Here is a 27,245-nt window from a genome sequence, read left to right as displayed (position 1 = left end):
TTAGGCTCCTGATAGTGCTCTATCAATAACCCTTTACATTGTACTATTAATTAAAAAATGTTGACAAAATTGTATCTATGTCCTTTATAAAAAACAATAAAAATAAAATAAACTCGATACAAGTAATCAACAAGAATAAAATCTACAAATGTAAGACGAGCGAAACATTATATTTTTTTTCATTTATATTTATTCTGTGCTAAAAACTTTTTATTTTCATTGTGCATCATTTGAAACTACATAAATGTTTTCTTAAATTTTACTTATTTTAAAGAACATTAAACTAAATTTTTAATTCCAAACATTAAAACTAGACACAATTTGGAAAATATTTAAAATGCTTATAAACTTGACAAGTGGTATAAATTTTAGGTTCTTAGTTTCGAACATTAAATTTATACCAGTATAACTAATTTTTATTTCATTTTAACCAACGTTAAAATTCAATAAAAATTTGCATTTACTAATAAATGTATTTACATTTGTAAAGTAATGATGACTATAATAAATGAAAAATATTTTCCAAAAAATAAAATATTCTAAAAATTTCAAGTGCACAATAATCATAAGAGTAAAATCCTAAAAAACATTAAATTTTAAACTTCATCGGACATAGGGTAAGGCATAGTAAGGCCACGTTTATCACAAATATTTTTTGTTGAAAAACAATTTTTTTTATTCATACATAAAAAAATACAATTTTGGAGCTGGCAAAAGCGCTTTTAATTTTTTTTTATATTTTGATATATTTTTTTTATAGAATTATTATAATTATTAAGCTGTTGCGACTGCCAGTTTTTTTAATCGCCATATTGACGGCGGAAAGTTTAAAAAAATATATGCTTTATACATATAAACCAAAGAAAACTGATAGCACTGGATTCGTTTTGTAGCGTATTATAAAATATTTTAACGAAATATTAAACGCTAAAGCCAGTACTTAGAACTAAGTTAAGAAGCCTCTTAATAACGGTACTTTTTAAAGGCGTACATTATACTCGTAAAATCACGTGATCGGTTAGAAGAAAAACAGAAGTTCCTATATACGACTATCCGTAATCGAATTACTATCACTTAAAACCTATTATATATTGCGAAAACGAGTCGTTTTTTACTACGAACCGTTTCTTGTATATAGGCACTGGCGTGAATAATAATCAATTTATTTCTGATTTCGTTAACTGAAAATAAAGCTATGTCAAAATTATATCCTTATAAAAGAAAATTAAACATTGGTAAATTATATGGACGGGGTGTCCGCACTATTTAATTAAGACATCGCAAGAAATCACTATGGTATATATTTCCATTTTTAATATATATTTTTTATATATCTATGGCACCTGAACATAACATAAATTGGTGAATTTTATTTGAAATAAATTCGTACATTAAAAAGAAAACAATACTCATTTAAGTATGCAAAATATATTTATCGACTGTATATACATTCTTTACAATGTATTTTAAAGCAAAGCTTCTAAATCTCACTAGACAAAGTTTTATCAATAATAAAACTGACCATTGTAAACATATGAAACCGCTAAATTTTCCACGTAAGTAATGTATGTTAGAAGCTTCGCTGTTGCATACAAAATCTCATAATATACGTATATTTAAAGATTCATAACTAAAAACTACGTAAACATGTTAGCATTCAATTAAAATGCTAAAGGTACAACGATATTGCTTACAAGTTTGTTACCCGTCCTTATCTCTTAAGAGCCATTTCACAAAAATCGGTAACAATCCGCGAAATTGTAATATTTTGACGTCGTTAATCTCAGTGTTGGATGCAATAATGTAATTTATATTCTTGAAATATAATAGAGCAACCTTTGTTGTAGTCCATAGTCAGATCAGAATTTTGATTTATATTATGTGTATAAAATTATTAACCTTTTCATCAGCCTCCTCCCTGGGTAAACGGTCGCAATGTATACTTTGAAGTCCTACTTTTCAATAACCTCTACGTTGAAACCATTTTAAAAAAATATCATAATATGTGGAATATAATTTTGTTGTCCACTATCATAGATTTTTATTCCATTTGTATCTCTATTAAACGATAAAAAAAATTTAAAGTTACGAATATTTTCCAAATAAGTACAATTTTAAAAGCGATATTTCTCTTAGAAAACTAAGAAATTTTAACGAACTATCTTCATCAAAGTAAACTTACATCATTAAGGAATACAAAAAAAATAATTAAAAGATGTAATTATTTTTAATACATTTTATATTAAATAATAATAATTGTGTTTGCTCGCAAACGAAAAAAAAAACCGACTTCAATTACATCGACAAGTAATACAACGTAGATCGACGAAAAAATAGTCAAGCAACTACGCGTTATTAAAGATTACTCAAAAAGTAGTTATCAGATCTCGATAAAATTTATATGTGACCACATGATAAACATCAGCTTTCGATTAAATTAAAAATTATCAAAATCGGTACACCCACTAAAAAGTTATTACGGATTTTCGAGAGTTTCCCTCGATTCCTCTGGGATCCCATCATCAGATCCTAGTTTCCTTATTACGGTACCAAACTAGGGATATCCCCTTTCCAACAAAAAAAGAATTATCAAAATCGGTACATCCAGTAGAAAGTTATGCGGTATAATACAACGTAGGTCGACGAAAAAAGCGTCAAGTAAAAACACATTATTAGATATAACTCGAAAAGTAGTTGTTAGATCTCAAATAAATTTAAATGGGACCAATTGGCACACACCACCTTTCGATTAAAACAAAATTTGTCGAAATCGGTCCACACGGGCAAAAGTTCTGATGTAACATACATAAAAAAAAAAAAAAAAAAAAATACAGTCGAATTGAGAACCTCCTCCTTTTTTGGAAGTCGGTTAAAAAGATAGTATATATTGCCACGCATCAAGCCCGGTAAATCAGTCGAGCGCTAGCGCTCTTAGAGGTAAGGTCCACGCCAAATTCTGCGCAGCCGTCTCTTTCGCTCACACGCGCCAAGCGCCTGTTTTTATAGCGGATAAAACGCATTTGATACTTTCATAATAAAATATAAATAAAATAAACATATTACGAAAATGACTGTAAAATAATATAATGATAATTTCTGTAAACAAATGGATAATTTAATTTTCTTTTCTCACACTATCAACACAAATAGGCATTTCAATCTGTTTGTCTTGTTATTTGTTAATTAATATGTTTGTCGGTGTCGATGTCATTAAATGCTTTTTTATTCATATCGTAAATATTAGATTCATTCGTAAACTGAAAAAACTAAATCAATTTAAAAAAATTGTTTCATAAAATTGATTTTTTAAATTTTATTTTAAATTTATTGACTGTTGTTATATAACATACTTGAAATTTTTAACAAATTAATTATGTAAAAAACATTTTATACCATAGTTATAATTTTTATTATACATCAGAAAATGATCACGATGGTCTTTTGGTTGTCACACTATACGTACTAGCACAAAGATCGAGCGGGTCGTACGACTCGCGCGATGCGACCAAATTTACCTCAACTTGCAGAGCGTAAAATTGTGAAATGGCTCTTAACGATTTCGGTTTTATTAAAAAACCGTTAACTTCGAACGGGACATGAAAACGAATAGTTTTTGGATATCCATTAATTACGTGAACTTTTTTTCGATCGGTTTAAGACTTCCCCCACGTGAGATTGACGCTAAAAATATTTTAAGCAAAACTTATTTTTATTATTCGGGAAAATAAATTGTTCAGGTATAATATAGTTAATTTATTTAAATTAAATAAAATTCAAAGCAAAAACTAAATTATTTTAATTGCCATGAGATTTATTTTACCGGGCAAAATGATAACTCGAAATATTTTTGTGACACTTTTCGTTGATCTGAGATTTTCGATTATGCCCCTCGGTTTGAATGAGATTTGTTGATATTTTATTGGACCCCTCTCCCCCCATTCTGAGCTCACGTAATTAACGGATGTCCCCTATAATGACCTAGTTTTATGGCATAAAGATTGTCAAACCATATTTATCTGACAAATTTGAAGTTAAAACGAAATGTCAAAGCGCCTTTGATAATTAATTGTATTTGAGGACAGAGGCGGCCCGATGACATTTTTTGGTAGGGGTTCACAAAAGATAAACGAAAAACTAGGCCTACGTAAATGGTAATATTTATTTTATTTGTACAGGAAATTCATTCCGTCCATGCACTTCGCGCTTGAACGTCGCTCCAGATTAGGGTAATTTCTCATACGAAATGTTTTGTTACACGCGTCGGCCGATGTTTCTCTTTCGCACTCATTGAATATTATGCTAGGATTTCTACCAAGCTTCGTTTCATAGGAGCGTAATCGCTGGCGCTCCGACAATAGGGAAAGAATTATTGACAAAAGCTAATATTATATTTAAATTTGCACATATCGTACCATAGACAAAATAAGAATTATCTACGAGTATCAATGTCATTTAGGACTGAGAAGACATTATGGTGTAATTGGTGCGGTCGAGATATCAATCTCAGTAAGATTTTACAGAGCAACGCATACCTTACTATAAATATTCGGTCGCTATACTTAGAAATCGAGTTGTTTTGCGTACTAACAGTTAAATTTCGAACATGTTCTAAATTTAAATACTTTTTAGCAAAACCAACCGTTTTCTATATTCAGCTATATCAACCGGTTTCGTTTACTATACACAAACATTGTCAGACTTTCGAAATAAATAATCCTTACTTCAACTATGGTAAGATTGTTAATAGATTGATGAAATAATTTTATTAGCTTTTCTCAAATATATCAAAAAGTATAGAGATAAGGGGCCATCTCGCATTGACATTATACTGAACATGTCTTCACATGAAAGAGGTAAGTAGTTCAATAGAAGATAAAAATACTATAAAACTCCTTAGAGTTTTGATGTTAAATTTAAAAAAAAAATATGCATAGGTAAGAATATTATTCTTAGACTGCAATAAAATTTGAAATATAAACTGCCAGTAATAAATGAATTATTTATTTAAACATTTAAGTTATTGATTTAGAAATTTTATAATATAGTATTAGGTAGTTGATTTTTTTTTCCTGCAAGACGAAATCTATATATACAAAAGGGAAAGATCACTGACTCACTCATCACGAGAACTCTGGAACCATAAGGCTTAGAGACTTGAAATTTGGTAGGAATATTCCTTTCGCCGAGCAGAGGTCAGCTAAGAACGAATTTTTATCAAGTTTTGTAAGCATCTGTAATCTGGTCCAACTTGGGATATAGGATAGTTCTTATCTCAATTGGACCCGATAAGTGGCGCTGCTATCGGTATGTAACTCCGAAATAACTGAACAAATTTTCATCAAATTTTGTAAGTATCTATAATTTGTTCCAACTTGGGAGATAGGGTAGTTTTTATCTCAATCGGACCCGGTAGGTGGCGCTGCTATCGGTATGTAACTCCGAAACTACTGAACCAATTATTATCAAATTTTGTAAGCATCTGTAATTTGGTCCAACTTGGGAGATAGGGTAGTTTTTGTCTCAATTGGACCGTCTAGGTGGAGCTGCTATCGGTATGTAAGCTATCAAATTTGGTAGCTATTTTCCCGTCAGGACAAAGTCTGCTGGGTCAGGTAGTAAAATATATAAGAAAGTATACAACGCAGTGTTTCTGCAAAACAAGAATATATTGTAGTACATTATTTTATATTAATGTTAATATAATTGTACTACTTTCTTGTTATTGTTTGACGCTTCAGCCTGTAATATCCCATTTACTGTACTATCAGGCATCGATGATAACAACCGGGACCGACAGCTTAACGTGGTCTCCGAGGCACGGTGGGGAGACCCACCAGGACTGCACTGTTTTGTGTTATTGTTTATTGTTAAAAAAAAAATCACATTTTTCCTTACTTCATCATTTTTAAGTGCCTCATTTAATTTGCACAGGTAGTTTTGTAATCAATGATGGGTTTACAAAACTCTACTATCTATGCTTTTACCCATATATGTATAATGGTACATTATTTGCCATTTTCATACAGAATGGCAAAAAAAAATGATTTCTGAATATTATATTTAATCCATTTGGCAGAATAAATATGGTTTAACCGATCTTTTGTTACTTTTCAAACATAAAATAGAAAATGAAATTTTAATTACAAAATAGATATTCATTTTCTTATAAAAACTGTACAGATTCAAAATGTAAAAATCATTTCGTTTAAATGTAGTTTGGCGAACAAAAGTTGAGTTAATAGGAATAAATAGGACTTACAATACAATGACTCTTCCTTTCATCGGTTGAAAATTGAATAATTTACCTAAGAGTTATGCCACTAAGATGGTATGGAAAAGGAATCAAATAAATTTAAATTTAAAATATTGTATATTCTGTACTGCACTACTTTTTGTACCTTTGCAATTAGGTAGACTTAATTTATAGCTGATAATTAAATTTTAAAATTCTGTTATTCTTTTGGACTCAACGTTTGTAAGTCAAACTGTAGGTTAAAACATTTTATCGAATTTCGTCAATATGTATTTTTTTTTTTATAATTTTGTCATGAGAAAGTAAGTAAATTTGTAAAATAAGCGATTCTATGGCACACGTAATGAAAAATTTACCTTACAACAATTGACTGGACTTACTCTTATATCTACTGGTTAGAATACCACCCGGACCTGAAATAGTACAAAATAAAAATTTTAAACAAACAAAAATGTGTGTTTGCAATTCACACACGGCAGAAGTGAAACTTCTGAAAAGTCGTAGCAATGTAGGCCGTTGAGATTTGTTCTATGGACGATGATCACGGTCTCGTGGAAAAGGTCGTAAGCGCCACACAAACTCGTCGCTTACGTGTTTTCAGAAGTAGCATATTCTATCTCATTTTCTCCTGTACATTTATGTATTTCTCTCTCTATCGTGACACATTTTCGTTTCATCGTGTTTTAAATGACAACGATTCTAAAATTTAACTTCATAAAGAAAATAATCAGCAAATGTTTTAAATTTCTACTGTTAGTTAAAACTGTCCTGTGTAAAGCTTGTTCAAATTGTCAATCTTCAATAAAATACTTTTGGCTCATTCGCTCGAACTCAAATACATTTTTAAGCTTGTGATAGATAACTCTTGATACGTTATAGTTTGTATTTGTGTTAACCTCAGTATATTGAGGTGGGCACAACAAGATATAACTTCCTTAAAATCTGGAACACTTTGTCTGGGGAAGTACCCAGACCTTACAGAAGACCAAGATAAATAACACTGTTCTCACTATTTGTAGTGTTGTGTTCCTGTCTGAGTAAGGTATAACGATACTTCTGATGTTGCAGGCGTCTATAAACTTTGGTAATCGCCTACCATTGGTATTATCTATCTATGTGTATAAAGATATCGTGTCAATGTTTGGTCCGAGCTAATCTCCGAACTACTGGGCCGATTTTAATGAAATTATGCACAGATATATAACTTTTCCAATTTAAAATACAGGCTATATTTCATTTATATCGTGAATATAATAATAATTATATATATAACACTGTACGAAGTTCGGTCAGCTAGTATCATATAAAAATTAAATTTTATATGGCTGAAAAATCTGTAGTGTGTACGGTGTCATCTGACATCAAAATTTAACGCTTACAAATGAGGTAAAACCCGTAACATTCTTTGAAAGAGATTGCTTCTTTGCGGTAAGGCTGCCTTATTGTATATTATTGTGAATTATTGTTAATGTGCTGTGCAATAAAGTACAGTAATAACAATACAACAACGTGTCAGCGGAGCTGTCACAGAGCTGGCTGTTGCACTGACGGCCGCGGGTGCGATCCCATTTATTGTAAACATTTGAAAAGTCACCAACCCGCCTGCCCAGCGTGATGACTATGGGCAACACACATGATTTCACGCCATTTTTAGGCCTACGTCCAGCAGAGGACTGCGATAGGCTGAAGTGATGATGATGATGATGATGATGATGATGAGTGATTTGAAAGGGCAATACAAATAATTGCCTTCGTTTAGACGTTTGTGCTTGTGTGTTTTTGGACCCTCGGAACAGGAGTTAATAAGAGGCTGTTGGGTCTGAGGCGTTTATAGAATGATATGAATGGACCTTATCCATGGTTGTGATTTTATATCCTTACCTTACTTCATGGCAGCGTTCCCTCCGTAGAAGTCGAAGTCATCGAAGCCATCTGGCTCGAAGGCCCGAATCTGCTCGAAAAGCTCGCTGTCCATAAAGCTACTCTCTGTCTGAGCTGGTGTCGCGGCACTGAAGTAGCTGTTGTTTTGTGTTGTTTCACGTTGTTTTTGTTGTTTTTGAGATTTTATGTTGTTATTATAAAATTTGTATGTGGTTGTAATCGTGTATTATTGTAGTGGAAAATTTGTAATTTGGTGATGAACATAAGTTATAGTTTGGTTAATTTTTAATTATATTTCGGTTTATGGGTAAGAAGTTTTTTTTTCGTGTAAGATATTTTTAATGGTCATAAAATATTGACATGTCGTTATTTGTATCAAATCAAAATGTATGATAGCAAAGATTTCATCAAATTGAATATTCAATTTTTCATAGTCGAAGAGATTGTATGGTGATTTAGTTTTTGCGAAAATTATAATGGAATGTGTCATATTGCAATTTTTTTTTTTGTTTATTTATTGTTAAATGTTTTGTGTACACATATTGTTAATTTTGTGTGTTTGTGTTGTCGGCAGCCAGCAGCGTTATCGGGAAAGGAAGAGAAAATGCAACACATTAGTCAACATTACAGACGGTCGTAAAAAGAACAGATAGAAAAAAAAACTAAAACTCGCATAAATGTCACCACAGACAATAAAAGTCAAAAAATTAAAATAGACAATAATTTTTTTTAGTTAAAAAAATAAAACTATCAAAATATTAGAATACGACCCGTCTGTGTTGCATTTTCGCGAGGACTATTAAAAAAAAATGGATTTTTCTAAATTTGAAAAATTGATAAACCAGATAAAATAAAAAATCCAGTTTTTTTTTTAATTAATAAAAAGATATATCGTATCTCACATATATTTGTAATATAAACACACAGAAACATACAACGAACATACATTGTCATGTATAGCATAATAATAATTCAAAATAAATCTGATATTATCGACCTCATGAAATGTCAAAACCAAAACTAAAAACTTACTTGGTGAATTTTAGAACATCGTCATTTTTATTCGTCAATTTTAGTCCGTAACGATCGTTAAATCTTACACCTTTGTAGTTTACCGTCATATATCTAACTCTTTAGATTTGTCAACAATAAAAGGTATTATAACAGAAATATTAGGACTTATCACTACATAGTATAATATAAAATCGCTTCCCGCTGCCTGTATGCTTAGATCTTAAAAACTACGCAATGGATTTTGATGCGATTTTCTTTAGTAAATAGTGATTCCAGAGGAAGGTTTATATGTATATATGCACAATATAGTAGAGGAACACTGATAGTTTTAGAGGTTTCTAACGTGATGTCGTAAATAAACAAAAATTTTTTTGCGCTTACATTGCATTTAGGGCGGGTCGCTAGTTAATAATAAAACTCTGCAACAATGATAAATGTTTTATCAACTACTGGAAAAAAATCGTGTTCAAATAACCTAAAAACGACATCACTGGATCAGTGGGTTGCCAAACTTGTCAAAATTTACTGATACTGATCTATGATATGACATGACAAACTTAAATATGACAAATGTATAATGATATGACAAACGTAATAGCAGACTTGCTCAATATCCTTGTCGCGATTAAAGTATCGAAGCTAATCAGATTTAGCTAAACTAAGCAGATTGTTTGTGGCGGAGGTCCTTGCCGAGACCTACTCATACGTCTCGGTGAGAACCCCACGTTGGACGGGGTTGGGCAAGAAGCATTAATGTGGAGGTGGGGGGGAGGACCTGGCGGAGCAGCCGTATGGCACACGCGTAACGGCTGCCTTGCGCCCGGTCCTTGAGCGGTGGATGCGCCGTAAGCGCAAGCCCCTCACCTTCCGTCTGACGCAAGTTCTCACCGGGCACGGCTGCTGTGAATACTTGTGTCGGATGGCTCAAAGGGAGCCGACGACTGGATGTCACGATTGTGTCGCGGCTGTGGACTCGACCCAGCACACCCTTTAGGAGTGCCCGAAATGGGCGACGCTGCGTTGCGATCTAACGACAGTCCTTGCAGGGGACTTGTCACTGCCGAGCGTCATGACCGCGATACTTGGCGAAGGTGAGTCCTAGAAGGAGATGGTCTCCTTCTGCGAGACAGTAATGTCCCAGAAGGAGAACAACGAGCGGATGCGAGAGGAGGCCGCCAACGAGGCCTCCGTCCGCAGGCGACGAACGGGGTTGCGTAGGAGGCGCTACTTAATGCGCCTCCAGTAACGCCCCTGTGCCCGTGTCGGGCCGGGATGGGAACCGAGGTGGGGATCGTTCAGAAGTGAGCCGGACAGTCCCCGTGGAGGAGAAGTCTGGCCTTTTCGCCAAGGCCAGCCTGTCGCTCGAGGGATCCTATTGCCTGCAGATCCGGGACCCTCCAATTAAAGCGGCTGAAGGCTCCCGCAGGGGTTTCGGCCGGTATTGCACCCCCAAGTGCTGAAGCCGACATACGGTCTAGGAATGCCTACCAGGGCATTCGTTAATGGGTTCCCCGGCGATACCAAAAAAAAACGCAGGTTGTTTGACATTAAATACACGCAATTATACAAACTGTAATTTTGATTAAAGAGACAATAACGTGAAAGTTCCTTTTATAATTTAGCACTTAATTGCGTTTTATCAACATTTAGAACAAATTCTTACAAAATCATAATATATATATGATAACTTTGATAATATTTATATATTATCAATATTAAATGAAATATACTAATTAAAATTAACTATATAACGATACAATCGTTTCATTAATGAAATATAACATCAGCTGATTTGATAGAAACAAGCGGGAGACGTAAATTTAAACCATATGAACTACATACAATTTACAGATTATAATTAGACAGAAAAACAGTCAAAAATATAAGTACAAATTCACTTGTAAAGCTGTCTCGTGCCTAAGTCACTGCTTATGTATCACTAATTTATTGTATATAGCTTATAAATGGTCTGTACACTTACTACACTTGGGTCAATTTAATGCCCCTCATCTGTATAGCTTAGAAATTCGAAATAAATGACAGTCTTAATTTTTTTTTTTTTTTTGTAAGTTATGACATTTCATGATACGATCAAAGATTGCGCTTTTTGAGCCTTTTCAACTTTTTTTGTTTACTTATTCTACCTTATCCTAAGAGTTTACTAGTCACATCCAAAACTTGTCGTCCAGATTACCAAACAATATTATGCTTCCGTTTCCGCTTACACCAATTTCATTTCTTTTTTTTTTATATTTTTTTTCATCGTTTTTATTACAACCTTAAATATTTAAGTTTTTAACAAAAACTACTATATAAAGATAAAAGTAAACTTAAGACGAGTTTATTTAATCCTTTTTTTCTCAACGAATCAGATTAAAAATTTCGAAAGTGATTCTTTTTAGCGTTTTTTACAAAGTTGATATGTCAACATAATTATCACAAAATTCACAATGATTTTAATTGATAAAACCGTTTTGTATACATATTTTTCAACAAGCTTGTAATATTTCGTCATACATATTCCATGCATTTGTAAAAAGATAATATGGCAGCGCCTTGATAAAATTTAAAATTTAGGTGACGCCATCAGCTGTTTCTATTACATTATTATTGACAGTACATAATTATGTGTATTTTGACATTTTTGTTATTATATTAATTAAGTGTAACCCATAGTGACAGAATAACAGAGCTAGTGCACAACTTAATTAGTAAATTACCAAAACTGTCAAAGTCAATCCTTGAGTAGATGGACGTTCGTCAAATTGCAAATAAAAACAAATATTAGGTAAAAAAATACAATAATATAAATTTTTACTATCATTAAAAGTAGAGGAGAAAAATGTTATTTATAATTACTTAGCCTATTATGTTAAAATCAGCCAATAACATAACTTATTTCAACGCTTTTCTTAAGAATATATATTTTATTATTTTGACGATAAATTTAACAATATAAATAAAATTTTACCGTTATTTAATATTTTAAAAATGCATTGTGGACCCTAGAATCAGTTAAAATACAAAAATTAATATAACAAACCTCCATACTTTGTTCATATACGGTTATTTTAAAAAAAGAAAATTAAAAAAAAAATCTCAAAATCATTTTCATTCATTCATTTTGCATTGCAAATAAGAACTCTTTACAGAACGACTACTTTAGTAAATTTCACTTAACGTTGTCTTTCGCTTTACATATATATAAAGTGTTCGACTGTTAACCGCGGTCCTTCAAATGGTGTTGTAGGTGTTGTAGATCACGTTCCACGAAAATAATATAAAAAAGTGCGTGCGTACAAAGTACACGTGTCAAAGGTGAAACTTCTTTGGAAAACTAATTTTTAAGTCTCGTTTATATTTATACAAATTTAAAGTTTTAAATTTCCGTTCCATCGCCATCGAATTTTACCCTCATTTTACCCCCAAAGAAGTGTCACTTCAAAAACTAGCCCTTATATCAATTTATTGTACGGCTCATCTGATGGTAAGCGATTACCGTAGCTTGTAGACGCCTGCAACACCAGTATCCGTTGCCGACCCACCGACTCTGTCTAGAAGCTTTGGTCACCTTACTCACCACAGGAACACAACACTGCTTGAAAGCAGTATTATTTAACTGAGGTACGGTGTGTAATATCTCGACTGTGGAAGTATCCACAGTCGGGCAGCTCCAGATTTTGAGCGGGATATCTTTGCTTTGTATCAATATACGACCTGCTCTTGCAAGGCAGTTCTGAATAAAACGTCCCTCCATTACAAATTACAGCCTTTCCCACGCGTTTATTTGACGTAAGTATTAAGACGCAACAGTGGAACACCTTATATACACATACAGATTTAAAATTTGTTAGTAAGCACGTATACATTTGACGTATAAAGGAAAATTTTACACGTTCTATGTTCAAAATATCAATGGTTTTGATTCAGTAAGTCGCGTTCCAAATTTAACTGTTCTTACACAAAATGATAAATATTTGAAGTATAGAAAAATCAAGTTTAAATTAAACGGTTGAAATGTAAACTTAAATTTGAATTGTTTTTTATATTTATAATTTTCAAGAAAAGTTCTAATTTCCTATAAGTATAGTTGTATAATTTTTTTTTAAATGATATATTCGTATATTTTCCTATTTTTAATTGGTCATTAAAGTTTCAAAATTCGTTATGTTAACTGTATACTTATGTTCTTTTTTTAAAATTAGTATATTCGGACGTCCATATTTATTTCCTATTATTGTTATTGTGTATCAGTATTATCAATAGTATAAAACATAGTCGCTTCCCGCTATCTGTATGCTTATCTGTAAATCTTTAAAACTACGCAACGGAGTTGGATGCGGTTTTCTTTAATAAATAGAGTGATTCAAGAGGAAGGTTTATATATGCAATACATACATAATATAGTAGAGGAACACTGATAGTTTTTGCAACCGTGCGAAGCCGGGGCGGGTCGCTAGTTGTGTAATAAACGGATAAATCCTTTTTTAAATATAATATTTTCCTATATGACAGTATGAAATTTTAAATTCGTTGGAAACCCTGATATATTCGATAATTGTAAAAATAATATATTCCGATAATTGTATACGGGTTAAAATCGATAAATTGACATTTATAATTACATTCCAAACACCTAAAGCCACGTTTTATGATATGACTTAAATGTTACAATTTATAGATTTAATATGAAACGAACAACCCAAATTGCAAATAATACTGATTGAGAAAAGAAATTGTTTTCTAATCTTTTTACGCGAATTTTCAACTTTTTCGAATTTTCTCGCGGTTTCGGATTTCGTTTCGGATATTATTTTATTAATAGTTTTTGTCAGTGATGTCGCTCCAAGCGAGTGACAATGAGGGGTCACTGAAAATCAGCGTCTCACCATTGATGCAATGGTGTGGCGAGTGCTGAGTATTGTTATGATTTTTATTATTGTGAACAATAAAATATTTTTCTTTCTTTCTTTCTTTCTAAATGGACGTTTTAATAAACCGCGACGAAATCCGAAAGTTTTTTCATTGTAAAATAACAATTGACCCTTCAATATGCCTAATACTGGCTTCGATAAAATTCCTATTAATGCTTTAACTCCTATCTATCTTTGATGATAACATTTTTATCAAATGCATTTTTTTAGTAAACGTATAATATTATAATAATAATAAAATAAAAACGCCAATAATGAAATGCGCAAGTAAGTACACGAGTTAAGGCGGTCTCTATATCCAAAAACAATTCGTCAACAGACCTTTAACTTCCAACTTGTAGTCGTATGCAAAACGAATCGTTTTATGAATATAGGAACCGACTTGAAGTTTTTTTTTTTTTTTTTTTAATAAAGGACAACCTACACGTACCTAATTTTACAACAACCACAAACAATTATTATATTTTTAACATCAACAGACAAAATTACAAATTACCGAATTTTAACATTAGCCTCAAAAAGCGAAGCGAAGAAGGACTTTGTGTTCAAATGTACAGCGTACATAACGTACATGTGTATACATGGCCAGCATTGTTAGACTGTGTGTACAATAGAGCACAAGGTCCGTACAAGGCTTAAAATTTAAAAAAAAAAAATTCGCGCCGAGTCGCTTATAGTTGTAGAATATTTGTGCCGCAACTAATAAAAAGAAATATTTTAATTAGTTTCAACTAGAAATATATGTATATCCAGTAATAACAAAAATTACGATTCAGATGACGTCAATAAATTCAAAATCACATTAAAAATATTTTTGTCGTGGTAATTTATAAGCCTCAGACACACAAAAAAAAAGTTAAGACAGACATTTAAAAATAAATCGTCATAGTCGTAGAATAATGTGTTTAAAATAAATACGAAATTCAATTTTACAATATATATATAAAGAAAAAGATTAATACCATATCAAATGGTAAATAAACGAATCAAATAACGCCATCTATCGGAACCCTATTGAGTTCCGTTAACAAAATCATCAAATATCCGTACCATACGACTATGACGAAACGATTAAAAATACAATTTAATTGAGATACTCAAATTATTAACAATATTAATACAGCTAATTACAATTTTAGCAATCAGAAGATGTGAAGTCAAAGTACGTATAATTCCTTTCCCCCCTTTTTCTCACGTTTTCCCAATTTTATACCCCTTTATCACCAACGTATACCGCTATTTAGATACGACTGTTTATAATAACTGTAAGTGATTTTAAAGCTTAGTAATAACATATAAAAATAAGTTCAATTTAAGTAATATTTTTATATTGTATTACAGAAATAATAATTATAAAAAATAATTTACGATAAAAAAAAGTCAAAATTCTGAGTTTTACGAGAAATAAAACTTCGGTTTTTAAAAATGGGGCGGACAAAAACAATACCCGGATATAAATCTCACATTTTGTTCGAATTAAAAAAATACATAATGTCGTATTCACTCCTTACTCTAAATTCTCGTATTTCTATCTACTTCAAGTCTAAATTACCTAATACTATCTTAAAAAAAAAATACTTTTTCCACTTTCACTATGATTGGGACAGTTTTAAATCAATTTTTAAAAAACACACACACACAGACACACATCAGCCTATCACAGTCCACTGCTGGACATAGGCATCCAAAAGTTCGCGCCAAAAATGGCATGAACTCATGTGTTTTGCCCATAGTCACCACGCTGGGCTGGCGGGTTGGTGACCGCAGTACTGGCTTTGTCGCACCGAAGACGCTGCTGCCCGTCTTCAACCTGTGTGTTTCAAAGCCAGCAGTTGGGATGGTTATCCCGCCATCGGTCGGCTATTTTTAAAAGAATTAGACGTCAATGGAATTTACAATAAATTTCCCTACCTACCCCCAGTATCCCTAATAATAAATTCTTAGATTCTAAAATACTATTTCAATACCTAAAGTATTCTCAAAAAAAAAATGAAGATCATGAAAATAACTTAAAATATACTAAAAATCAAGAAACTTAACTAAAATATTGCTGGTTAAAATTATAATTGTATAAAATTACTGAGATTTTTTTTTCAATCAAGGAAGCACGAAATTACATATCCAATAAAAAATACAAAAAATAAAAAATTAAAAAAAAATGGATGTGACTGTAAACAATATTAAACATAAAAATGAAAAAAAAAACTTAATTAAAAATAAATGTGTATAAAACACTCCTTCACTTTAGTTTTCAGAACTCAATCATGTACCTAGAAGGAAAGAGGTAGAAAACAATTACTGCAAAAGAAAAAAACAAAAAGTGTCAGAAAGAAAATATTTAGCCTTATAATATCTATATAATATCTGTGAATATTTTTATGCGAGTTTTATATATACTATATGATTATATAAGTGTATGAAGGACCAGAGGGAAAAATGGGTCAAATCAGGTTTTTTTTTTTTGAAAAATCTGTTATATTTCTTGAGTAAACTATCAAGCGGCACTAGTATTTTCTTGAATCAACTGATTTCAAAGTAGTGGCAAAGAGACTTTTTCCCTATTTACATTGATAGTGTGTTTAAATAATAACTCAGCCTGTAACATACCACTGCTGGGCATTGGCCTTTAAACTGAGGTAGGGCACAGCGGGAATTTCCTGCTCAAAATATGGAGCAGCCCGACTGGGGTAGTACCTCCACCTTACAGAAGATCACAGCTAAATAATACTGTTTTCAAGCAGTATTGTGTTCCCGTTTGGTGAGTAAGGTAACCAGAGCTCCTGGGTTGGGCTCATTGGGGATTGGGTCGGCAACGCGCTTGCGATGCTTCTGGTGTTGCAGGTGCCTATAAGCTACGGTAATCGCTTACCATCAGGTGAGCCGTACGCTTGTTTGCCGACCGAGTGACATAAAAAAAAAAATAAAAAAAAATAGGCCTCTTGCTCCATGTAGGAGAAGGATCAAAGTTCAATTCCCCACGCTGCTGTACTGCGGGTATATTCCCTGCAGTGAGTGGTATTTATGATAACAACCGGAAACGACAACTTGGTATGTTCTCCAAGGCATGGCGGAGAGACATCCAAATCGGAAACAAACATTTGTACAAATACTGTATATCCATAAAATATCCATCCCGAGCGGGAGCCGAACCCGCAAACCGCCGGTGTTTAGGCGTCACCACGCACCACTACACCAGTACGGCTGTTGTAGTTGAGTAGACTTAATAGTTAAATATTGATCTTTTTAACACAGAACAGTAAATTATATTCATAAATAAACAAATATATGCCACAGAAATAATAATGGCGAACTATTTTGTTGTTAAATATGTTTATTATTTTTTTATTATAACTTTTTTTTGTTGTTTACTTTATATTTACAAAAATGTTGAACCTTAAAATGGCTCTCCTGAAAATTTTCATTAAAGTGACTTGACCCTCTTTCCCTCTGGCCTTATTGGTTATATTAAAGGGGTGACGAGAAGGTAATAAAATAATAATTAAAAAAATATTATTCGTTGATAGACAATTCTACATATATACGAGAATAACTTATTTATAGGATATTAGTATTCGCCATTGTGAATTTTATTATTGTAATTTATCGATTGTGATGAAACGGGCCCAAGTGGCTTGTTCTACCTTCAGCTAATGAAACAGTAACTTTTGTACTAAGTAAACTTTATCAATATACCTACAGTATAAAGAAAACTACACTGATTATCTGTTTGTATGTCTGTGTGATTCAGAATTGTACAATTAATCATTTCCACTACTAATATATACCTAAATACTTTACACCTCAAAAAAATAGCGAATGATAATTTTTGATAAAATTTTTGATGTTACGTAATAAACCGGTCCATTTTGGATGTTAATAACTTAATATATATATATATATGTATGTATATGCAAGGGTTGGCTACCTGCTGTGCACGCTGGGCGTGTTCCGGTGCGAGTCGGGCGAGTGCGCGTAGGCGGGCGACGAGGACATGTAGGGCGGCAGCGTCGTCACCAGCACCGGCTTCACGTAGCCGTTCTTGAGCATCTCGTTCTCTGCGCCCACCAGGTATCGTTACTACTGCGAGCTCGCACACACGCACGCAAGCACACACGCACGCACGCACGCACGCACGCACACACGCACGCACGCACGCACGCACGCACGCAAGCACGCATGCACTCACATGCAACACGCACAATTTCAATTTCTGTGCGCCCATCAATTTATACTGACAGATAAATACTACATGTTCTTACAAGAAAAGTTCGAAAAACCATTTTGAATATAGAAACAAGGCTAAATATTATTTTTAACTAAATTTTTTTACAGACTTTATTTATATATTTTTAACCTGTTTATTTCAATTTTTATTATATGTTTAATTGTAATTCGTTGCGTTTTTGGGATTTGCATTTATATTTAACTAGCTTCTGCACGCGACATCGTCCGCGTGGACTCCGTTTCTATTGATCTTAGCAGAGGATATAATTATATCCTTCCTCAATAAATGAGCTGTTTAATAGTGAACGAATCTTTCAAATTCAACCAATAGTTCCTGAGATAAGCGCGTAAAAACAAACAAACAAACTTTATAATATAATATGGACTAGCTTTGCCACGCAGTTTTATCCTCGTTAATTTTAAGATGAAACATACTAGGTAATCATATTTTGGAACCGTTACTGTTCAACCCGGGCGACATACAGAGTTAATTTGATTTTACATTATCTCCTAAATTATATGTCTAAATTAAAAGCACTAACAGACTACTTTGTATGTTCATAAAATTGTCTCGTCAATAAAGTTATTTTCATTCGTAAGTATTCATATGTCTGCCTAATAATAATGCGATAACCTTTTCATTTTTCGTGACCATCAATTTGTTGTAGTTACTTGAAAACTATTATATTTGCTATAGTATTAGTTGAAATCAAATTTAAATTAATTACGGTCGAATGTCGATCACTGGGCGACCACTGTAATGAATAAATAAGATAAGTTCCACTGACCAGGCTTAGTGTAGTACTTGGAGAAAACGTCATCCTTCGCCACGTTGGGGTAGAGGAACTGCAGCTGTGCCAGATCTAGGATACGATCTGCCAGGGAGCGCAGCATCAAGTCCCTGGAGGTGAAGGGCTGCAGGCTGAACACTTCGTTGCCCTCTGCGGAATATATGTTTATAAGTGACTGGGCTTGGGTTGAGTTTCCAATAATAGCTCTTTGTCTTTTAGGGTTCTGTACCCAAATTCTGTTACGCAATTGCTACAATTGGCGCTCAAGTGAACAGTTCTAAATGGACAGCCCATAACATACTGAGGTATTTTGTGTAATATTTTAAGACCCCTCACTGGCCTACCTTTCACCCCATCTAAAGTGTATGTGAAATTTACACATGGCAAAAGTGACACTTCTGAAAAGTCATAGGAATAATAATAATAAATTCTTTTTATTGTACACCACAAAGAAACATTACAAAAAAAAGTGATACATGCAAAGAAAGATGTACAAAGTCGGTCTTATCGCAAAGCAGATTTCTTCCAGATAAACTTTGGGCACAGGACACGATATAGTAGTGACGGATAGGAAGTGTACAATATTCTTAAGGATAAATAAAAATAATATATGATAGATTCATTAAATCATACGCATACACATATACAAATATCCATACATAAATAATCAAGATAGTATAATATACATGTCAAATAGATATTGATATAAAATATGTATGTTTAAATTCTGAATATTATTATATGTTAAGGGACATATAATCCTTTTTTAGACGTTGCTTAAAACAGGCTGGAGTAGAAGCACGTCTTATCGAACAACCTTTGGGCATAGGACATAGCGTAGAAAAAGAGAAGCGGTAGGCAAGTGTACAAACAGTTGATAAAGAATTGGCATATAGTTGACAAGCAATATGATATTAGGAGAAGTAAATATACATACATATACATATAAACATACATATATACATACATATATAGGAAGGTAGGTCATTGCTATGTTCTATCAACTATGACCACGGTCTCGTGAAAAATGTCGTAAGCGCCACGCAAAACGCGTCTCTTACACGTTTTGAGCAGTAATGTATTCAGTCTGATTCTCTCATATTGTGTTTTGTTTCTTTATCGTAACGAATTTTCGTTTTATCGAGTTTCAAATCACAACGATTGTAAAGAAGTTTAGCTATAAAAATACTCACCTCCAACCCAAGCGATGGTGATGCCACCGAGCTCAGAATCAGAAAATCTCAGGAGGAAAGTTCCCGGGGGACACTTGGACAACATCTCTTCGGCTTGTTTCTTCTGGATGAAACCCATGATCAGACTGCGGAAGATATAATACAGATATATATAATGAGAGAAAAATATATATTTAAATCAATTGCTGTTTGTTAGTCTCACTAAAACTCAAGAAAACTCGTACTTAATAAATAAATTTCGACTGTCCCTACGTATAATATCGTAATAGAAAAAAAGCACTTTACATTTTTTCATCATTATCATCATCATTACAGCCTATACAGTCCACTGCTGGACATAGGCCTCCACAAGTTTACGCCAAAAATAACGTGAACTCATGTGTTTTGCCCATAGTCACCACGCTGGGCAGGCGGGTTGGTGAGCGCAGTACTGGCTTTGTCGCACCGAAGACGCTGCTGCCCGTCTTCGGCCTGTGTATTTCAAAGCCAGCAGTTGGATGGTTATCCCGCCATCGGTCGGCTTCTTAAGTTCCGAGGTGATAGTGGAACTGTGTTATCCTTTAGTCGCCTCTTACGACACCGTAGCCACACAGCACATACATTTTTTTACATTTTTTACGCTGAATGATTTGTTGAGTATCGATATTGAGTATAAATTCATGAAAAATGTTATTTTATGTGTATTTTATAGCATTTTCTCTTTTCTCTTTGCAAAATATACATAAAAAGTAGTTTTTTCATGCAATAAAAAATAGAAAATTTTCAGTTTCGATACTGTACGTAGGGACAGTCGAAATAATCCATACTTGATAATTTTACCGATTACATATGTCATGTTACGGGACATACATTAATTATGTGAGCTATTTTTCGATCAGCTTAGACCCCTTCCCCCTTAGGTGAGATTTGCTTGGACCCTCCCCCTTACCTTACGTGAGATTGACGCTGATAAGAGAGTGACGGAAAAAATAAGCTATTTTTCGATTAGTTTAGACCGCTCCCCCTTCTTAGGTGAGATTTAGTAAGATTTGCTTGGACCCCCCCCCCCCTCCCCATACGTGAGATTGACGCTGAATATAATATAGATAGCTAATTTATTTAAATAAAATTAAAGCAAAAACTAAATGATTCTAATAGCCATGAAATTTACTTTAGCGGGCAAAATGAAAACTCAAAATATTTTTTTTTTTTTTGTAATATTTGTAATATTTTATATTTTTTTAAGGTGATGTGATATTTTCAATGATCGGATCCCTCGGTATAAATGAGATTTGGTGAGGATTTCATTGGACCCCTCCCCCCATTCTGAGCTGACGTAATTAATGTATGTCCCCTTACTTGTCAATTGTATTTTAAGCATTTTTAAACTTTCCATCGAGACATTGTTCTAGTAACCAAATTTGAAAAGGAGGAGGTTCTCAAATAGACTGTACTTATTCGTGTTAATAATCCAAGTAAAACTCACCGGTCGCACCACAGAGTCCTCAAATAGTCCCTAGTCACCTTGACCACCATGTAGAACCATTCCCAGAAGGTGAAGCTCCTCTCCGGCAGGGCGTCCTTGCAGAATTGCGTCCAGCTCACCGTCATGCTGTTCAGCTCCATGTTGCTCAGTGGCAGGCTGCTCCTGGGGGGTGAGGGGGGTCACTTGCGAAGTGTACGGTATAGCGTGGGATAGATGAGATTTTTTTAACAGACTTCAAATAAGGAGGCTCTTAATTCGACTATTTTTTTAATGTCAGCTTTTTTAAATATGTTATTTCATAGCTTTTTCGTGGTGAATAATCGAAAGCTAGTGCTGGTCATGTGGTTCCGTTTAAATTTGATTAAGACCTGACGAGTATTTTCGAGTTATATCTAATAATACGTATTTACTTGACTATTTTGTCGTCTACCTACGTTGTATTATTTGCCGATGTAATTGGAGTCCCTTTTATTCACTTTGAACAACTACATGGGCAAACAAACGCACGGCTCACCTGCTGATATGCGGTTACTGTAACTTATAGTTGCCTAATAATTCACATTGAACGATTAACTGGATTTTCTGTTCAGATTTACATTTCCTTTCGAAAGTGGTTTAATTATTTTACATCTGATTCTTATTATATCACTGAAAAGATACCACATATATTGATAACATATATTGACGCGTTGGTGCAGCGGTCAAAGTGCTGGCTTATAGCGATTGCGCTGGGGGTCGCGGGTTCGAGCCCCGCACATGGCATACATTTGTATTTGCCATACAGATGTTTGCCTTAGTCTGGGCGTTTGTGCTTGTGTATTGTGTTCCAGGCCCCCAACACAAGATTAAATCTCATCGGGGGCCGTTGATTGTGAGGCTATTTATTTATTTATAGCGAACAAGTTCACAAGTTACCTGAATATCTTCTCGGCAAGGAATCGTAGATTATCTTCGGAAAGATCGCCTCCGGTTGCGGAGCAGAATTTGATGCGTAAAGTCTCAGCCAATTGTCCCCAAGATACCTGAAAAAAAAAATAAAGCTTATGTGTCATCAGACTTCAAATTTAATACCATTAATACTTGGTATAATGTGTTTGCGAGCAAACGAAAAAAGTACTTGTGAATACGCAATTAAAAGTTCTAAGATAACATACATAAAACAAATATATATATATATATATATATATATATATATATATATAATACGCATAACGTTGTTTCTCCGCGATGCAAGCCTAAACTACTTAGGCGGTTTTAATAAAATTTGCACACCGTGTGCAGTTTGATCCAACTTGAAAAATATGACCGACCGATTTTAATAAAATTTGGCACAGATATGTAACTTTTCCAACTTAAAATACAGGCTATATTTTATTTCGATATATATTATATTCAAGAAAAAAAAAAATAAGGCGCTGGGAATTCGCGAGGTCGGCTAGTATAATCGAAATGAAAACCTCCTATTTTGGAAATCGGGTAAAAATATGATGTGTCTGCTCGAAATCTAAAATAACTTCTCAAATAGGTTTCAAAAGCACCTTCGAATCGTTATTTTACAAACTAAAATTTTAATTATTGCTCAAAGTGTGTCCATTAGTGTTACCATCGATTCGGAATGCAGATTCTGTAGAAAAGAATTGGAGAGAAACTCCGTGGTTTTACTCTTTAAAAAAACTGTTGAGATACAGCGTCACTAAATCCAAAAATATTTATCATTAGTATAATCCTGCACCGCAGCTGCTACATTCTATAATGTCATAACGTGATGCTTTATAGCCTACACAGGTCTTTAATAGAATTTCGGAATCCAGTTTTAAATACTCTAACGGATATGAAAACATTTCGTAATTTAGTTTCGGTAAGTCCTGTTACGGAGATCCATTAAAACAATCAAACGTTAACATATACATATCAGACCACAGTAAACATCTGTATGGCCAGTACAAATGTTTGTCATGTGCGGGGATCGAATCCGCAACCGCTAACGCAACGGGCACAAACCAGTGCCGTCACCGTTACGCCAACGCGGCGTCATTAACGTCACGTCAACATCTACACATATATAATTATTTCAGTACACAACTACATGCAAACTTGCGTAAAACAATTTTTCTCACATTTTTGTTATACTTTTAAAGTAGCATACGTCACTTATATCGAATTAATCTTTCGACAATTAAAGGATTAAAAATTACAATAAAAATACTGATTATTTTTCACAAGGAGTCACGGTCGCACGGAGTCAGTCATTAATCATGTGAGACTCGAAAGGAGAGGGGATGTATCGGAAATAAATTACGAAATATCACAATGTGGGTCTCCTGTCGGTCCCGGTTATTATCATATACACCTGAAGCAATATCCGCCATCCCGGAGTTATGTAGCGTGACGGAATAAACTCCGATCCTTCTCCTACAAAGGAGAAAGAAGCATATGACCAGCAGTGGGATGTTACAAGCTAAATTGTATTATTATTTTTTTTATTTAGGTATATGTATAGTCACCTTGCTCAGAGACACTGGAGACAAAAGGAACAAGGGATGTGTCCCTGTGGACCCCTCGATTTCACACCAGAAGAAAGAGAGGAAGACAAAGGAAGCGATGGTCAGACGAGATCAGAAGGGTTGCAGGCCCATTATGGCAGAGGGCTGCTTTGTCCCGAGAGAAGTGGAAGAAGTTGGAGGAGACCTTTGTGTCCCAAAGACACGCAGATATACGTTAGCATGTACCCTTTTTGTAATATTGTCGATCAACATAAATTGTAAGAAACATTGTTAACTATATCTATAATATAAAAATGAGTCGCTGAATGTGTTGCTAAGCGCAAAACTCGAGAACGGTTGGACCGATTTCGCTAATTCTTTTTTTAAAATATTCCTTGAAGTACGAGGATGGTTCTTACGGAGAGAAAAATTCAAAAAAAAAATTAAAATTTTCTGAAAAAGTCTAAAAACAACACTTTTCTATACTCCCATAAAAAAGATTTGTGATGATACTTAAAAGTCAATTTGAACTTTAATACCATACGATAAAGTTTGTGTTAGGCGATACGAAGTTCGCCGGGTCAGCTAGTCCGCAATAAAGGTTTAACAATAATAATAATAATAGTTACCTTATCGGGCACCGCGAAGGGGACCCTGCCTGGCGGGCTGAACGCGTTATCCCACGTGACGGTAGCCCAGCCGTGGGGCTCCTGGTTGCCGTGTACAATCACTACCACGGGCAGCGACAGGGTCCACACCTGGAAACCAACACTGTCCTTAGCTACCTGTCTTTAGCATAAGTATAAAAACTGCTTTTATCTATCTACATGTCACACACGCAGGTGCAAATTTAGGAGATCCAAGGCTATAGCGTAACGGACTGAGGTAGGGCACAGCAGGAATTTCCTGTTCAAAATCAGGAGCAGCCCGACTGGGGTAGTACCTCGACCTTACAGAAGATCACAGCTAAATAATACTGTTTTCAAGCAGTATTGTGTTCCTGTTGGTGAGTAAGGTGACCAGAGCTCCTGGGGGGATTGGGGATTGGGTCGGCAACGCGCTTGCGATGCTTCTGGTGTTGCAGGCGTCTATAAGCTACGATAATCGCTTACCATCAGGTGAGCCGTACGCTTGTTTGCCGACCTAGTGACATAAAAAAAATAGAAAATAAGAGCGGCCCCCACAGTAGATATCTCTACTATCTATATAGTAAACAACTTATTCTCTGACATTTTTTTCCGCTGTTTTATCTTCACCTGTAGCACTTTGTACAAACATGATTATAGTGTTCTTAAATATATATTTAAAAACATCGGCGATAAAAAGTTATTCATTTTATTTTTGAAGATAGCTGGGAACTCCAGCGACAAGCGTACTGTTCACCTGATGCTGAGCGATTACCGTAGCCTATAGACGCCTGCATCATCAGTAGCATCTCAAACGCGTTTTCGACTCTACCCCGACCCTGTCCTACCCTATCTACCCTACTTACAAGAACACAACACTAGTTAAAAGCAGTATTATTTAGCTGTGATCTGTGAGGTGGAGTTTCTTCCCCAGTCGGGCTGCTCAAGATTTTAAGCAGGATATATTTTGCTAGGCCGAAGACGGGCAGCAGCGTCATCGGTGCGACAAAGCCAGCCCTGCGGTCACCAACCCGGCTGCCCAGCGTGGTGACTATGGGCAACACACATGAGTTCACGTTATTTTTGGCGTAAACTTGTGGAGGCCTATGTCCAGCAGTGGACTGTATAGGCTGTAATGATGATGATGATATTTTGCTATGCCATAGTTGGCCATTTTCTTTTCCATCTTCCTATCTTTCTTTCTTCTGACTCACCTGGAAAACCAACTCTCCTCCACCAACATTGAACTCGGATTGGAAGAGCAGGGTTAACTTCTCGTCCATGACACTCTCAGTGCCCTTCTTCTCAGCGCGTTTTATTTTTCTCAGTTGCATATTTCTGTTGACAAAATAATAATAATTACTAAGTAAACAGCTAAATAAACATCGTTTTTATGAACTTATTCTTTGAATAGTAAATGTTATAATCAAATTCGTATGATCAATAATTCAGCCTGTGACATTCAAATGTTGGGTTAAGGCCTTTCTTTCCAAGTAGGAAGGCCCCACTGTGGGTTAGCAAATATATTTTCCTCCTTTTGAGTTACAATCGTTATCAAGTGAGTTGTCATACATTGGATAACAATATTAGACTTTCTTACACCTAAATGAATGTTTGTCTGTATGTCCTTTATATAATCGTAAATTATGCATTTGATCATGATATTCAGCAAAGTGTTGTGTATGAGCCCACAAAGGTTTCTGAGTTGGAACGACCAAAAGAAAAAAAAGCGTAGCAAATTGCGCAGGTACAGCTAGTATTTAATATTCTGTAAAATTGTGAACCTTACATTAACTTTTAAATATTGTTTAAGAAGTGTTAGAAGTTCTCTGTTATAGGTAAATATACAAATTTATTATTAGTTCAAATAATATTCTCAATTTCAATTATATTAAGGTTTTTTTAAATGTGAAATGTATATATTAAATAACCTGTTTTGAGTTCTGATGCTGAGATGCCGTTATCTAAGTAGTTCAGATAAAAGGTAAACTTCAATTTTAAATAAATTTCTTTGTCCCACCTCAATTGTAAAAGTATTTAATTTACCTATTTATTTGTAATCAACAAAATACGTTTTTTAAGCGCTGAAGTAACCAGAACTAAACCATATTTTTAATAAAAAAAAAACTTGTGCGTCTTGGGATGGTCGACAGAAGCGATAAGTTAAACGCTGCGGGTTAGTGAGAGGAGGAGCGGGTCTTTTTTTATGTGGGGAAAATCCATGATGGATACCCTGCAGCGCGGGGGTACCAGAGGGGTTATGTCAGACTCCAGCTGACTAAAGACCACCACGTGTGAGCAGTCGTCCGCCTGGGTGGGGCGAGGTGGGGTCGCGCTAGCATTCGCCACGCTACCGCAGCCGTGCGCGAGAGAGAGAGAGA

The 27,245-nt window shown here is 34.3% G+C and overlaps 1 protein-coding gene across 1 annotated transcript in view; it reads right to left on the bottom strand.

Annotated features, from left to right (window-relative positions):
* Nucleotides 1-6,523: 6,523 nt before the first annotated feature.
* The window catches only part of LOC123666273 (signal transducer and activator of transcription 5B-like), a 40,441-nt gene continuing 19,719 nt past the window's right edge, over nt 6,524-27,245 (bottom strand). The window contains exons 12-20 of the mRNA XM_045600439.1: nt 26,079-26,202; nt 24,868-24,996; nt 22,671-22,777; nt 21,756-21,917; nt 20,291-20,415; nt 19,095-19,247; nt 18,008-18,137; nt 8,135-8,271; nt 6,524-6,666 (exon numbers count right to left, since the gene is read on the bottom strand). Coding sequence (XP_045456395.1) covers nt 8,136-8,271; nt 18,008-18,137; nt 19,095-19,247; nt 20,291-20,415; nt 21,756-21,917; nt 22,671-22,777; nt 24,868-24,996; nt 26,079-26,202 — 1,066 coding nt within the window. The 3' untranslated portion in view covers nt 6,524-6,666; nt 8,135. The remainder of the gene's footprint in view (nt 6,667-8,134; nt 8,272-18,007; nt 18,138-19,094; nt 19,248-20,290; nt 20,416-21,755; nt 21,918-22,670; nt 22,778-24,867; nt 24,997-26,078; nt 26,203-27,245) is intronic.

This window comes from Melitaea cinxia, chromosome 25, assembly GCF_905220565.1.
Source record: "Melitaea cinxia chromosome 25, ilMelCinx1.1, whole genome shotgun sequence".
Lineage (NCBI taxonomy): Eukaryota > Metazoa > Arthropoda > Insecta > Lepidoptera > Nymphalidae > Melitaea > Melitaea cinxia.
Note: the sequence above shows the minus strand (reverse complement) of the source record. Positions and strands in the feature narration are given on the sequence as shown.